This window comes from Oncorhynchus kisutch, unplaced genomic scaffold (genome assembly GCF_002021735.2).
Source record: "Oncorhynchus kisutch isolate 150728-3 unplaced genomic scaffold, Okis_V2 Okis03b-Okis08b_hom, whole genome shotgun sequence".
NCBI classification, from domain to species: Eukaryota; Metazoa; Chordata; class Actinopteri; order Salmoniformes; family Salmonidae; genus Oncorhynchus; species Oncorhynchus kisutch.
This window is the reverse complement of record NW_022261980.1, coordinates 10,700,445-10,716,124: the sequence shown is the minus strand read 5'-3', so window position 1 is coordinate 10,716,124 and position 15,680 is coordinate 10,700,445. Positions and strand designations below refer to the sequence as shown.

At 43.8% G+C, this 15,680-nt stretch overlaps 1 protein-coding gene across 1 annotated transcript in view; it reads right to left on the bottom strand.

The window, feature by feature from the left end:
* Positions 1–1,280: 1,280 nt before the first annotated feature.
* The window catches only part of LOC109878585 (leucine-rich repeat and immunoglobulin-like domain-containing nogo receptor-interacting protein 1-B), a 34,627-nt gene continuing 20,227 nt past the window's right edge, over positions 1,281–15,680 (bottom strand). Inside the window, exon 2 of the mRNA XM_031812965.1 lies at positions 1,281–5,770. Coding sequence (XP_031668825.1) covers positions 3,911–5,770 — 1,860 coding nt within the window. The 3' untranslated portion in view covers positions 1,281–3,910. The remainder of the gene's footprint in view (positions 5,771–15,680) is intronic.

The following is a 15,680-nucleotide window of genomic DNA, read 5'->3' as shown; positions in this document are numbered from 1 at the left end:
ATACTTAGGTAGCCTGGGTTTCACTGTCTGTTGGTGGGTGATTGTTCCTGTCTCTGTGTTTTGCACCAGATGGGACTGTTTTAGGTTTTCTCACGTTTGTTGTTTTTGTTAGTTATCTCATGTGTAGTGTCTTTATAAATTAAAGACATGAACAACCACGCTGCATTTTGGTCCGCCTCTACTTCACCTAAAGAAAACCGTTACAGGTACTTTCCAGAAACGGACGACACAAACAACTGGATTCGTTATCCCCTTTCATACTCTGCCTTCAGTCCACTTACCGATATCTCAACAAGAGAGCCTCATCAAAATTGCAACAAGCGGTTCTGTGAAAATGTAATTTAATCAGAAGCCACTGCTAGATTTCTGGAAAGGACTGCACTCAGAGTGTCCTGCCTTGGCAAATCACGCTGTTAATTAAGACACTGATGCCCTTTGCAACCACGTACCTATGTAAGAGTGGATTCTCGGCCCTCACTAGCATGAACTAAATACAGGCACAGACTGTGTGTGGAAAATGATTTAAGACTGAGACTCTCCAATACAACCCAACATTGGAGAGTTATGTGCCTCCTTTTAAGCACAACCTTATTAACATGTGGTGAGTTAATCACAATTTCAATAAACAAGTACGTTTTTTTATGTAAGATGGTTAAACAAAGAGCAAAATGATTGATTATTATTATATTATTATTTGTGACCTGGTCCTATAAGAGCTCTTTGTCACTTCCCACGAGCCGGGTTGTGACAAAAACGAATGATTATGTTTAATGAATGTATCGTATAGTGTGTGTGTGGCAGCCTTACAATGATGGCAAAAAAGCAGCATTTGAGAGTGGTGCTGGAGCTGGAGCTGGAGGCTGAATGTTTGAAGGGGTACGGGACTATAAAAAGTTTGGGAACCACTGCTACATTTCATAGCTCCTCCCTGGCCTCTGATACTGTAGCAGGATCAACTCCAATAATATCCTTTCGTGTTCAACTCCTAGAGTGTCAGGATGACACAGTTTCATATTGGCTTCTTCTGGTGTTCTCATAGCAACGTCATCCCCTGTAAATGATTCACAGCTGCACTCACAGCATGAAAGAATAAACTGGTTATAGCATCCCCATCTGGCAAGGCTACCGCATACAAAAGGGAGAAAACCAACTCTGAGACCTGAAATCCGAGGCTTGTCAACAGTGTTAAGCCTACTACTGTATTCACACTCGGAGATATACAGCAGGCAAATAGACTCAATGTGCTTGAGTGGAATAGCATCAAAAAGTAATACAATTACTGTATAAAACTTCATTGTTTTAATATGCTCCCATTCCGTCCATTATTTCATAACCAGTGGGTTTAAGGGTGTATGAACATACTACTTTCAGAGCAGACTATGGCTGTAAAATGTATTTCACCACATAAAACCCTGTTAACACATCAACTGTATTACAACAACTGGTTCCTGATCACTGTAAACAGGAGAAAACACACTGACAAAGAAAACATAGGGCTTCAAATTGAATATCACACTTATCATTTGAAGCATGTTTGTGATTATACAAACAACCCAGAAAAACCTAAATTAATTTTGTGAAAGTTCCCAGAACATTTGTTAGGTTGCGGCAAATGTTCACATAACACAAAAAAAACTGTCCACTTGTGCTGATGGTTATACAATGTTTGTATAAAACATTTGCATTTTGCAAGAATGTTCCCAGAACGATGCTCTCTTATTTTGTTGCGGCCGTATGTTGTAAAAAACATTACTGCTACATTGTGTTATTACATTACCTGGTAACCTAATGAGAACGTTTGGGGGATGTTCTGTGGTGTTTCTTACAGATGTTGTGCACAACATTTTAGGGAATGTTAGGAGAACATTCCAAGGATATTTCATTAAAAAAAGAATATTGTACAAAATGATTTTGTTAACAAAAACATTATTTTAATGTTTTTGGGATGTTAATCATCCTAAGACCCGAACTAGAACTTAAGGGGAATCTTAGCTAATGTTCAGGGAATGTTCCTAGTTTGCTAGGAAAGGATTTGAGCCACTGCACATTCAGTAGACAAAATGGCATCAGAGGACCCTAACTTCATTGCTGATATTTTACATTGTACTTATTCCGTGATTTATACCGATGACCTTTGTGATTTTGATGATTGTCAAGCATAATACATATATTGATTTACAACTTAGAATATGCCATTCTATGCCTTTCTAGCTTACTTTTATCTCTTAAGTGCATTCGAAAAGTATTCAGACCACTTGACTTTTTCCACATTTTGTTACGTTACAGCCTTATTCTAAAATGGATTAAATAAATAGAAATCTTCATCAATCTACACACAATACCCCATAATGACAAAGCAAAAACAGGTTTTTTTTATTTTTTGAAAATGTATTCAAATTCAAAAAATTATTTGCATCCTGTTTCTATTTATCATCCTTGAGATGTTTCTCCAACTTGATTGTCGTCAACGTGTGGTAAATTCAATTGATTGGACATGATTTGGAAAGGCACACACCTGTCTATATAAGGTCGCACAGTTGACAGTGTATGTCAGAGCAAAAACCGAGCCATGAGGTCGAAGGAATTGTCCGTAGAGCTCAGAGACAGGATTGTGTCAAGGCACAGATCTGGGAAGGATACCAAACATTTCTGCAGCATTGCAAGAACACAGTGGCCTCCATCTTTCGTTGGCACCACCAAGACTCTTCCTAGAGCTGGCCTCACTGCCAAACTGAGCAATGGGGGGAGAAGTGCCTTGGTCAGGGAAGTGACCAAGAACCCGATGGTCACTCTGACAGAGTTCCTCTGTGGTGATGGGAGAACCTTCCAGAAGGACAACCATCTGTGCAGCACTCCACCAATCAGGCCTTTATGGTACAGGGGCCAGACGGAAGTCACTCCTCAGTAAAAGGCACATGACAGCCGGCTTGTAGTTTGCCAAAGGCACCTAAACACTCTCTTTGGCCTGAATGGCAAGCGTCACGTGTGGAGGAAACATGGCACCATCCCGACGGTGAAGCATGGTGGTGGCAGCATCATGCTGTGGTGATTTTTTTCAGCAGCAGAAACTGGGAGATTAATCAGGATCGAGGCAAAGATGAACGGAGCAAAGTACAAAGAGATCCTTGATGAAAAGCCAGAGCCCGGACTTGAACCCCATCGAACATCTCTGGAGAGACCTGAAAATAGCTGTGCAGCGACGCTCACCATCCAACCTGACAGAGCTTGAGAGGATCTGCAGAGAAGAATGGGAAAAACTCCCCAAATACCGGTGTTTACTGAGTAAAGGGTCTGAAAACCAGTTTTTGCTTTGTTATTATCGGGTGTTGTGTGTACATTGATGAGTTAAAAAATGATTTAATAAATTTTAGAATAAGGCTGTAACGTAACAACATTTGGAAAAAGTCAAGGGGGATCTGAATACTTTCCGAATGCTCTGTACGTACATTGCTTGAATTGCGCCTGCTCATAATACAGTAATATGCTCAAAACCCATAACCATTAAAGGTATAGTTCAAACAAATTGACATGATATTCCTCTTACCGTTGCTGCTGTCAATTTCAGTATTTTTGTGAACTACCCCTTTAAGTGGTATTGCGACCATTCCTTTGCTCATTGTACATTGGTAAGAAGAACAAGACACAGAGAAAATAAAACAATCAAAGGACTAGATAAAGACAATCTCCCTTTTCAGGTTGAAAGGAGCATAAAACATGACTGGCTTATTTTCTTTATGACTATTGCCCATAAAAACGCACAGAGATTTGAATACTTTTTAAATCCAACACTCGCTGTTTAAGACTCAGTCCCTGAAGGTAAAACAGTCTTGGGGTATAGTATCAAGATGTCTATCTCTCATAAATTCCACATATATTTAAAGAGAATATAGTGTGTCAGTAAGCTTGAGTCTCACATCATTTTCATGTTGAATTTACGTGGCGCATCGCCGGTTGGACTACTCTCACCTGCCTCCGCCTTACGCGGTACATACTCAATCTCTATGTTTGGCTTGACGTTGCCTTTTCCTCTGCTCCAGAGGAAGAGGATGACGAGACAGAAGAGGACGACGCCGAGGAACGAGATAAATCCCATGGTGGTGGCGATGATCAGAGTCTTCACGTCGAATGGGAAGGGAACCTGGGCCAGGGTCCCGTTGGCCCCGTCCTCGCTGGGCTGGTTGGAGATGAAAGCAAACGTCTTGTTGGGCTGGTGCGGCCAGTTGGGCGAGTAGCTGTGCACATGCAGGTGGGCAGGCTTGGTGTCATTCCCTGCGGCATTGCTGGCGATGCACAGGTAGGTACCGTTGTCCTGGATCTGGGCGTAGCGCACCTCTAGCGTGCCCTCGGGGGACACACTGAGACGCCCCACGGACTTGGTGGTGATGAACTGCTTCTTGGGGGACAGCCACATGATCACGGGGGCTGGGTCGCCGTCGGCCTGGCATGTGTAATGGACCGTTGTGCCCTCGTCTACGTGCCTCTGCAGTGCCTTGTGGTCTTGTATCCTGGACTTCTGGCAGGTGAAGGAATCGGAGGGGAGGATGTCGGGGAAGTCTTTGAACTCCTTGCCCTGCACGGCCTCGGGCAAAGAGCAGGAGGGCTGCTGCCGGTTGAAGTTGAGCCTCCAGCGGCGACGGAAGACCCAGAGCAGTCGGCAGTCGCAGGCCAGTGGGTTCCCGTACAGTGCCAGGGTCTCCAGGTTCCCCACGGAGTGAAAGGCGGATTCCTCCAGGGTGCTCAGGCTATTGCTGGATACGTTGAGGACTCGGAGATGGTTCAAGCCCCGGAAGGAGTAGGGCTCGATTGTGGCTAATCTCCCTCCTACCAAGTGGAAGGCCTGGAGCCTCATTAGATTGTGCAGCTTGTTCCCCTCCACCGTGTGAATGGGATTAAAAGACAAGTTGAGAAAGAGAAGGTGCCCAAGGTGTCGGATGGCCTGGTAAGGGATGGCGGTGAGGTTACAGTTTGTGATGGTCAGGGAGGTGATGTTGAGGCCGTACAGGCATTTGGAAGTCATGGTGTCCAGGTAGGGCCAGTAGGAGATCTCTAACACCCTCAGGCGTTCCAGCCTCTTGAAGGAGTAATCCCTGACGGCATTGGCGGTGAGGTGGCGTAGTCGCAGCGACAGCAGGTTGTGCAGATGGCTCAGGGCCTCAGTGGGCACCGACGTCAGGTTGCAGCGCTCCATGGTCAGCTGTTCCAGGCTGCTGAGGCCATGGAACGCTCGGTGAGAGATGAACACCAGGTCGTTATCGCCGACTTCCAGAGCCTTCAGGTTGTACAGCTCCTGGAACATGTAGTCCAGCAGGATGACAATTCTGTTCTCGCTAATGTCCAGCTGGGTGAGGTTGCTGAGGCCTGTGAACACTCCCAACTGGATTAGCTTAAGCTGGTTGTTGCGCAGCCCCAGAGTCCGCAAGCCGACAAGGTTGCTAAAAGCCCCGGGCTCCATGGAAGAGATATTGTTCTCATTGAGCTGCAGCTCCTCCAGCTGTGGGTAGTTGATGAACTCCTCAGGCCCCAGGCTTTTCAGACGGTTCTTGCTGAGGTCCAGTAGTTTTGTCTCGATGGGGATGCCCTCGGGAAACGAGGCCAGCCTCCGTCGATGGCACACCACGGAACGTTCCTGAGCATTACACTCACAGCGGGACGGGCAGCCGGTGGTGGAGCCGGAGAGGACAGTGCCCAGCATTAGGACCAGGATGGGCTGCCAGCACGCCACCAGGTAGCTGTGCCCACCTGCCTCCCCGGACACCATTCTACTGCTTACCTGCGGAGACAGAAGTAAGAGGGATGGTTGGCACATTTAAAGAAGAACTACATGTATAAACACATTTTTTTAAATATATTATTTTGTCAGGTTTGACACTTATCTCCTGAAGTACTATTGATATAAAAAACATTTGTGTTTATTTTACAAACAATACTTTAGCCACACAACAGACAAAAATCATAACTCAGAAGATGATGTCACAGGGTTACATCCGCCTCAGATTTGGACTAAAGACTCTGGGTTAGACAAGTGGTATAAATATCAGGTGAAATACCAGAAGGTGAACAGAAAACCTCAGATTTCCTTTCACAACAAAAATCTTCTTCAAACTATTCCTGTGGTGTTTAGTATCTACGCCACTCACAGAGGACACATCTGAATTGTTTTTTTAATGCAATAAACGACAATGCTCAAATGAGTCCTTTTCACTTCTGATCAGGCTCTCTCATAAACCTCAAACTAAATGAAGCAGACAAAGTATTTACAGCCATAAACAAATGTCAGTTTAGTTGACATATTATGGAGAGATACCTACTTCCAATGTGGAAGAGAATTATGCCAGGCTTGTATGGAACACAATGTATTGTTCTGTACAATTGCATGGAGGACCTTGTACTCTAGACTCTCTGTCTATTCCGATTGCAGGTTACTCTTCTCTGTTACTCTTCTCTTATCTGTGTGTCACGGTCCTAAACACCAACTGCTGCTCTACCGACATAGGACTGTAAGTCTTCTGTGAACCCCAAAGAACTAATGTCCATCCAACCGTGAGGGACAGATACATTCTTTATCCTGGCTTTATGAACTCTTCATCTGCTGGCCGAGGGAGAAATGGGCTGCCTTGTGGGCTCCAGGGTCTGTCAGTTACTGTTCCAGGTGTTAGAAGCACCTTGAGTCACCTGTCAATCTCCCTGTGACAAGTAGTTGGAATGAGAAATAGTTTACCGAAATGTGCTTTAATTCAATGGATTAAATGGCGTGTATAAACAAGTGTGCTGCCTGCAACTAAACACAACACTACCATACAACACTACCATGCAACACTACCATGCGGCACTACCATGCGGCACTACCATACAACACTACCATGCAACACTACCATGCGGCACTACCATGCGGCACTACCATACAACACTACCATGCAACACTACCATGCAACACTACCATGCAACACTACCATGCGGCACTACCATGCAACACTACCATGCAACACTACCATGCAACACTACCATGCAACACTACCATACAACACTACCATGCAACACTACCATGCAACACTACCATACAACACTACCATGCAACACTACCATGCAACACTACCATGCAACACTACCATGCGGCACTACCATGCAACACTACCATGCGGCACTACCATGCGATACCATACAACACTACCATGCGGCTGGCTGGCGAGCTGTCGACCTTGGAGTGATATACAACGGAGATTGCTGCAGAGAAGTGATAAACGGAGAGAGAGATAGACTGTTTAAACCCTTATTTGCTTTAGACTCAGGGGCGTTTTAACTTGCAAAAGCCTTCAAGCTCTGGTTCCCACATCGATCATACAATTTGAGGCTCATCCATGTCTGTGGGATGTGCTCTGTGAAGAAGCCATGCTAAGTTAGAATAATAGCTCTCTGGACATTCTCTTTATTGAGAGGACTTTCCTTGACAGTCAAGCTAAAAAATCTGTACCATCCATCAATATGCGCTAATGTTGCTAAATGTCCCTAAAGGACAGGGTAAATGTCACTGTCCTCAAACCATTTCACTGACTCCTGGTTAAAGCCCACAGAGACCGAGAGGAAGAAAGGCTGTCTGCACAGTGCAACAAGAATCTACAAACTCAAAAGGTCAATCAGAAATACTGTTTGTTTTTCCCCAAAATGCATGGTGAAAGAAAAGTCCCCAAGTCCAAAAACATCTGATGACCCATACATGATACAGGGAGGCTCACTGGTATGACATACATGATACAGGGAGGCTCACTGGTATGACATACATGATACAGGGAGGCTCACTGGTATGACATACATGATACAGGGAGGCTCACTGGTATGACATACATGATACAGGGAGGCCTACTGGTATGACATACATGATACAGGGAGGCTCACTGGTATGACATACATGATACAGGGAGGCTCACTGGTATGACATACATGATACAGGGAGGCTCACTGGTATGACATACATGATACAGGGAGGCTCACTGGTATGACATACATGATACAGGGAGGCTCACTGGTATGACATACATGATACAGGGAGGCTCACTGGTATGACATACATGATACAGGGAGGCCTACTGGTATGACATACATGATACAGGGAGGCTCACTGGTATGACATACATGATACAGGGAGGCTCACTGGTATGACATACATGATACAGGGAGGCTCACTGGTATGACATACATGATACAGGGAGGCTCACTGGTATGACATACATGATACAGGGAGGCTCACTGGTATGACATACATGATACAGGGAGGCCTACTGGTATGACATACATGATACAGGGAGGCTCACTGGTATGACATACATGATACAGGGAGGCTCACTGGTATGACATACATGATACAGGGAGGCTCACTGGTATGACATACATGATACAGGGAGGCTCACTGGTATGACATACATGATACAGGGAGGCTCACTTGTATGACATACATGATACAGGGAGGCTCACTTGTATGACATACATGATACAGGGAGGCTCACTTGTATGACATACATGATAGAGGGAGGCTCACTTGTATGACATACATGATACAGGTAGGCTCACTTGTATGCAAGTAATGTAGGCATATATACATACTGAACATACAGTAACTAACCAAATATTGTGGTTTCACTAGACTGTACATTTCTCCAGGGACAGATAGTAAACATGTTAACTAGACTGTACATTTCTCCAGGGACAGATACTAAACATGTTAACTAGACTGTACATTTCTCCAGGGACAGATAGTAAACATGTTAACTAGACTGTACATTTCTCCAGGGACAGATAGTAAACATGTTAACTAGACTGTACATTTCTCCAGGGACAGATACTAAACATGTTCACTAGACTGTACATTTCTCCAGGGACTAAACATGTTAACTAGACTGTACATTTCTCCAGGGACTAAACATGTTAACTAGACTGTACATTTCTCCAGGGACTAAACATGTTAACTAGACTGTACATTTCTCCAGGGACTAAACATGTTCGCTAGACTGTACATTTCTCCAGGGACAGATAGTAAACATGTTAACTAGACTGTACATTTCTCCAGGGACAGATAGTAAACATGTTAACTAGACTGTACATTTCTCCAGGGACAGATAGTAAACATGTTAACTAGACTGTACATTTCTCCAGGGACTAAACATGTTCGCTAGACTGTACATTTCTCCAGGGACAGATAGTAAACATGTTAACTAGACTGTACATTTCTCCAGGGACAGATAGTAAACATGTTAACTAGACTGTACATTTCTCCAGGGACTAAACATGTTATCTAGACTGTACATTTCTCCAGGGACTAAACATGTTAACTAGACTGTACATTTCTCCAGGGACAGATACTAAACATGTTCACTAGACTGTACATTTCTCCAGGGACTAAACATGTTAACTAGACTGTACATTTCTCCAGGGACAGATAGTAAACATGTTAACTAGACTGTACATTTCTCCAGGGACAGATAGTAAACATGTTAACTAGACTGTACATTTCTCCAGGGACAGATACTAAACATGTTAACTAGACTGTACATTTCTCCAGGGACTAAACATGTTCACTAGACTGTACATTTCTCCAGGGACTAAACATGTTAACTAGACTGTACATTTCTCCAGGGACTAAACATGTTAACTAGACTGTACATTTCTCCAGGGACAGATACTAAACATGTTAACTAGACTGTACATTTCTCCAGGGACAGATACTAAACATGTTAACTAGACTGTACATTTCTCCAGGGACAGATAGTAAACATGTTAACTAGACTGTACATTTCTCCAGGTACTAAACATGTTAACTAGACTGTACATTTCTCCAGGGACAGATACTAAACATGTTAACTAGACTGTACATTTCTCCAGGGACAGATAGTAAACATGTTAACTAGACTGTACATTTCTCCAGGGACTAAACATGTTCACTAGACTGTACATTTCTCCAGGGACTAAACATGTTAACTAGACTGTACATTTCTCCAGGGACAGATTCCTGGACATAAACGAATGATCAAAGGTTCCATTTTAGGACCACGGTAACCGCAGTAACCAAAACTATGTGGCACATACCATAGAAATAGAATCCACCCATTATGCCATCATTGACTTGAATAGGGAGGCTTGTTCTATGGATTCTAGTTCTATGGCACATGATGCATTTGGCTTCCAAGAGTGGCTGCGGTCGACATCATATTTAACCACTGGGCAGTACAGTAAGATTTCATGGTTTATGTGGTTTATGAAGTAGTAAGCTAACCATTCTTATTAAACATTTCTGTGGTCTCCGATGCATTCTCCAAAAGATAAATACTCTAGGAAGTATTTCACTTTGATCTACAGACATCTGTTTTTCAGGTATTTCTGAGAAACAGTCCATTACAGTTTAATGAAAGTATAATACCCCAGTAGTACTACGCACTAGATCAGTACCACAGCTCTACCTCGACTGGGTTTCCCCCAGCGAGAGGAGCAAAATGATGAGTGTACAGTAGAGAGTTGTACAAAGCTGTCCAGGTTGTAGAGTATGAATGGAAGTATCAAGTGGAACAGAAACAGTCTCCTGCCAGAGAGCCGGCATGTCGTCACTGCTGATAAGTGGCAGTACTGAATCAGCATATAAACAGCTTGAACTCACACAGATGAGACGTGAGGGAGCTCATTCCCTGCAACACATAATGGTTTTTCAAGAGTGCTTCAATTGTTCGGCGGAAGTGCTCGATAGTATCTCTCTTTGCGCAACTTGTGTCACATAGTTGTACGATTAACAAAACAGACGTGACAGTAGGATGAGAGGGATTCTGCTGGTAGCAGTGTGGTAACACAAATTACACCTTACAAATGCCAGACGGAGAGAAAGTACTGCCATTAGAACAGTTGGGACTGTTCTTTTAGCAGGACCAGCGACCCAGTAGGTCTAACTGTCTTCTACATTTCTCCTCCAATCTAAATTCAAATTTTCCAAAGGGTTGTATAGTGACAGTATAACTCCTGTAATACCACAACTCCTGTAATACAACAACTCCTGTAATACCACAAAATCTACTTTGTTGGTTTCAAACTGCAAGAACATGTTTCAACCTTTCACCATACAGTATTATTGTGTGGCTTGTGAATGGATAGATCAGGTTGGTTTAAAAGCATTCACAGACCTCCACCCAACTTAATTGAGGGTTTGGAATATGCCACACAATATAGATGAGAATTGAACCTTGGGTTCATTAATGTATTGGGTTAATGACTGTGACATCTCACTGATGCTAATTGAGGGTTTGGAATATGTCACACAATCAAACATCTATTAGATATCTGATAGACGAAATGGCTGGTCTTTATCGAGCCCAGACAGGACATCAGTCTACCAGCCGAGGAAAATAAAAAGGATGAAGGAGACATTTTGATATTTCAACTGATAAAAGCACTTGAATGTAAATGTTGTGACGTCATTTTGAACTGTGATGAAATGCCAAACACAATGAGTCAAAGATGGTCTGGAACAACAACTCGCAAAAACACATGACTAAGGCTGCATTTACACAGGCAGACCAATTCTGATCTTTTGCTAAGAATTGCTCTTTTGACCAACTCATAACTGGGCATAAGATCAGAATTGGTCTGCCTGTGTAACCGCAGCCTGTATCGCCCACTGCATGTCCAGACAATAACATGGACGTGTGGATGAAAGGCATTGCTGTGCTTTGGTGCTTTAGTTGTATCCTAACCTAAAGTCATGCGGCCTTATTTGATGTTTTGTCTTCCTGCGAAAATACATTACAGAGAGAATGGTTACAGGATATTTTACTGTATTATGTCATCCGGGATTCACTTGCAAAAGTTTTCTATTTCTATTTGTTATTATATATGGGGCAGAAATAAATCAAACAATGTAATTGAAATAACCCTTCAAATTAAAATGACAAGAGAACCCATTACCGATGTTGCTTTCAGTCTCAAATCACTTTGCATGTTTGTATTGGAGTTTAGTGCATGATCTCATTTCTTTCCACTTTGGAGGAAATTCAACCCATAAAAACAGGAAATTCAACCCCTCTCTCCACCTCCCTCTCTCTCTGTTTCCATCTCCATCTCTCTCTCCCTGCCTCTCTCCCTGTCTCCACCTCCCTCTCTCCCTGTTTCCATCCCCCTCTCCCTGCCTCTCTCCGTGTCTCTCCATCTCTCTTCCCCTGTCTCCACCTCCCTCTCTCCCTGTCTCTCCATCCCTCTCTCCCTGTCTCTATCTCCCTCTCTCCCTGTCTCTCCATCCCTCTCTCCCTGTCTCCACCTCCCTCTCTCTCTGTTTCCATCTCCATCTCTCTCTCCCTGCCTCTCTCCCTGTCTCCACCTCCCTCTCTCCCTGTTTCCATCTCCATCTCTCTCTCCCTGCCTCTCTCCCTGTCTCCACCTCCCTCTCTCCCTGTTTCCATCCCCCTCTCCCTGCCTTTCTCCCTGTCTCTCCATCTCTCTCTCCCTGTCTCCACCTCCCTCTCTCCCTGTCTCTCCATCCCTCTCTCCCTGTCTCTATCTCCCTCTCTCCCTGTCTCTCCATCCCTCTCTCCGTCTCTACCTCCCTCTCTCCATCCCTCTCTCCCTGTCTCTACCTCCCTCTCTCCATCCCTCTCTCCCTGTCTCTCCATCCCTCTCTTCCTGTCTCTCCATCCCTCCCTCTATGTCTCCACCTCCCTCTCTCCCTGTCTCTCTATCCCTCTCTCCCTGTCTCTCCATCCCTCTCTCCATGTCTCTCCATCCCTCTCTCCCTGTCTCTCCATCCCTCTCTCCCTGTCTCTCCATCCCTCTCTCCCTGTCTCTCCATCCCTCTCTCCATGTCCTCTTAATAATGACCTTGGGAGGAAGCACAGTGGACCTTCCTCGTCTTCCTCTCTCCTGCAGTTGTAGGACTGCTAGCCCTTTCCTCTCTGGACCTCTCGTTCTCATCACATTCTGACACATTTTTCTCTGTACCATCCGTCCCCCCCTCTCTCTCCTGTAAGATGCAGCTGAGCAAGAAAGCTGGTTATCACAGGGAGTGGTCCACTTACACTGTGAATGTCTACACATTCCCTTTTTTTTAAAGAGATAATAAATACACCTTATGGAACAGCGGGGACTGTGAAGAAACACAAACAGGCACAGACACATGCACACACACGATAACACAATTGTGTATTGTAGATATGTGGTAGTAGAGTAGTGGCCTGAGGGCACACACTTAATGTGTTGTGGATGTATTGTAATGTTTTTTTAAATTGTATAATTCCCTTAATGTTGCTGGACCCCAGGAAGAGTAGCTGCTGTCTTGGCAGCAGCTATTGGGGATCCATAATAAATGCAAATACTATTCTATGACCTATGAGCCTAATTTTTCAAGGCTAACTATTCAAGGCTAACTATTCAATGCCAACTATTCAAGGCTTAATATTCTAGGAAGGCCAGTTGAGAACAAGTTCTCATTTACAACTGCGACCTGGCCAAGATAAAGCAAAGCAGTGTGACACAAACAACACCACAGAGTTACACATGGAATAAACAAATGTACAGTCAATAACACAATAGAAAAAGTCTATATACAGTGTGTGCAAATGGCGTGAGGAATTACAAAGTAATTACAACTTAGCAAATGAACACTGGAGTGATAGATGTGCAGATGATGTGCAAGTAGAAATACTGGTGTACAATAGAGAAAAACAGTAAATAAAAACAATATGGGGGATGAGGCAGGTAGATTGGATGGGCTATTTACAGATGGGCTATTTACAGATGGGCTATTTACAGATGGGATATTTACAGATGGGCTATTTACAGATGGGCTATTTACAGATGGGCTATTTACAGATGGGCTATTTACAGATGGGCTATTTACAGATGGGCTATTTACAGATGGGAAATTTACAGATGGGCTATTTACAGATGGGCAGTGCAGTGATCGGTAAGCTGCTCAGATATCTGATGCTTAAAGTTAGTGAGGGAGATAGAAGTCTCCAACTTCAGCGATTTTTGCAATTCTTTCCAGTCATTGGCAGCAGAGAACTGAAAGGAAAGGCGGTCAAAGGAGGTGTTGGCTTTGGGGATGACCAGTGAGATATTCCTGCTGGCGTGCTACGGGTGGGTGTTGTTACTATGAACAGTGACTTTTCAAGGCTAACTATTCAAGGCTTACTATTCAAGGCTTACTATTCAAGGCCAGCTATTCGATGTTTAATATTCAAGGCTATCTATTCAAAGAAAACTATTCAAGGCAAAATATTCAAAACTAACTATGGCAAACAACCTTACACAACATACTATAGATGAGACAACTTGACCTTTTGTGTCAGCTGTGCAAATAAGGATTGTTGTCAATCATTCACTACATGTTTTCAATCATTCACAACTCATGAAGTATGAAGGATTTTCTTTGACTTTGTAACAGAGAAATGGGAACACCGTCAGCACGCAACATATTTCCACATTTCCACTTGTCGGAACACAAAACGCAAACACCATGTTGGATGTTGTTATTTCTCTTCCCCTTCCACACAAATTGGTAACATAGTGACTGACCTTCAAGGCAAGAAAAATATTGATTTTACAGGCAGCAATTCTGCTATGCTGGGCATCGACACTGTAGATGACTCAGTATGCCTATCAGTGAAAACCAGGGCATTAAAAGAGGTTGATACTTCTAATTGATACTTTCCTGCTTCAAAATTCCTTTACCAAATTACTCAAATTATTGGACCAAATAATACTTAGAGACAGTTATTAAAATGAATCCCATCTAAATAAATCAAAAGGTCTGTCAAAGGTACTGACACATGAAGTGTGACCAATAAGTCAGGTTGGGTAAGCCTCACATCTCAATGATACTGTAATACCATGAAGCTAATGAGTTAGCCTCACATCTCAATGATACTGTAATACCATGAAGCTAATGAGTTAGCCTCACATCTTAATGATACTGTAATACCATGAAGCTAATTGAGTTAGCCTCACATCTCAATAATACTGTAATACCATGAAGCTAATGAGTTAGCCTCACATCTCAATGATACTGTAATACCATGAAGCTAATGAGTTAGCCCCCCCCTTGGGTTGTGCCGTGGCGGAGATCTTTGTGGGCTATACTCAGCCTTGTCTCAGGATGGTAAGTTGGTGGTTGAAGATATCCCTCTAGTGGTGTGGGGGCTGTGCTTTGGCAAAGTGGGTGGGGTTATATCCTTCCTGTTTGGCCCTGTCCGGGGGTGTCCTCGTGTGGGGCCACAGTGTCTCCTGACCCCTCCTGTCTCAGCCTCCAGTATTTATGCTGCAGTAGTGTATGTGTCGGGGGGCTAGGGTCAGTTTGTTATATCTGGAGTACTTCTCCTGTCCTATTCGGTGTCCTGTGTGAATCTAAGTGTGCGTTCTCTAATTCTCTCCTTCTCTCTTTCTTTCTCTCTCTCGGAGGACCTGAGCCCTAGGACCATGCCCCAGGACTACCTGACATGATGACTCCTTGCTGTCCCCAGTCCACCTGGCCGTGCTGCTGCTCCAGTTTCAACTGTTCTGCCTTATTATTATTCGACCATGCTGGTCATTTATGAACATTTGAACATCTTGGCCATGTTCTGTTATAATCTCCACCCGGCACAGCCAGAAGAGGACTGGCCACCCCACATAGCCTGGTCCCTCTCTAGGTTTCTTCCTTGGTTTTGGCCTTTCTAGGG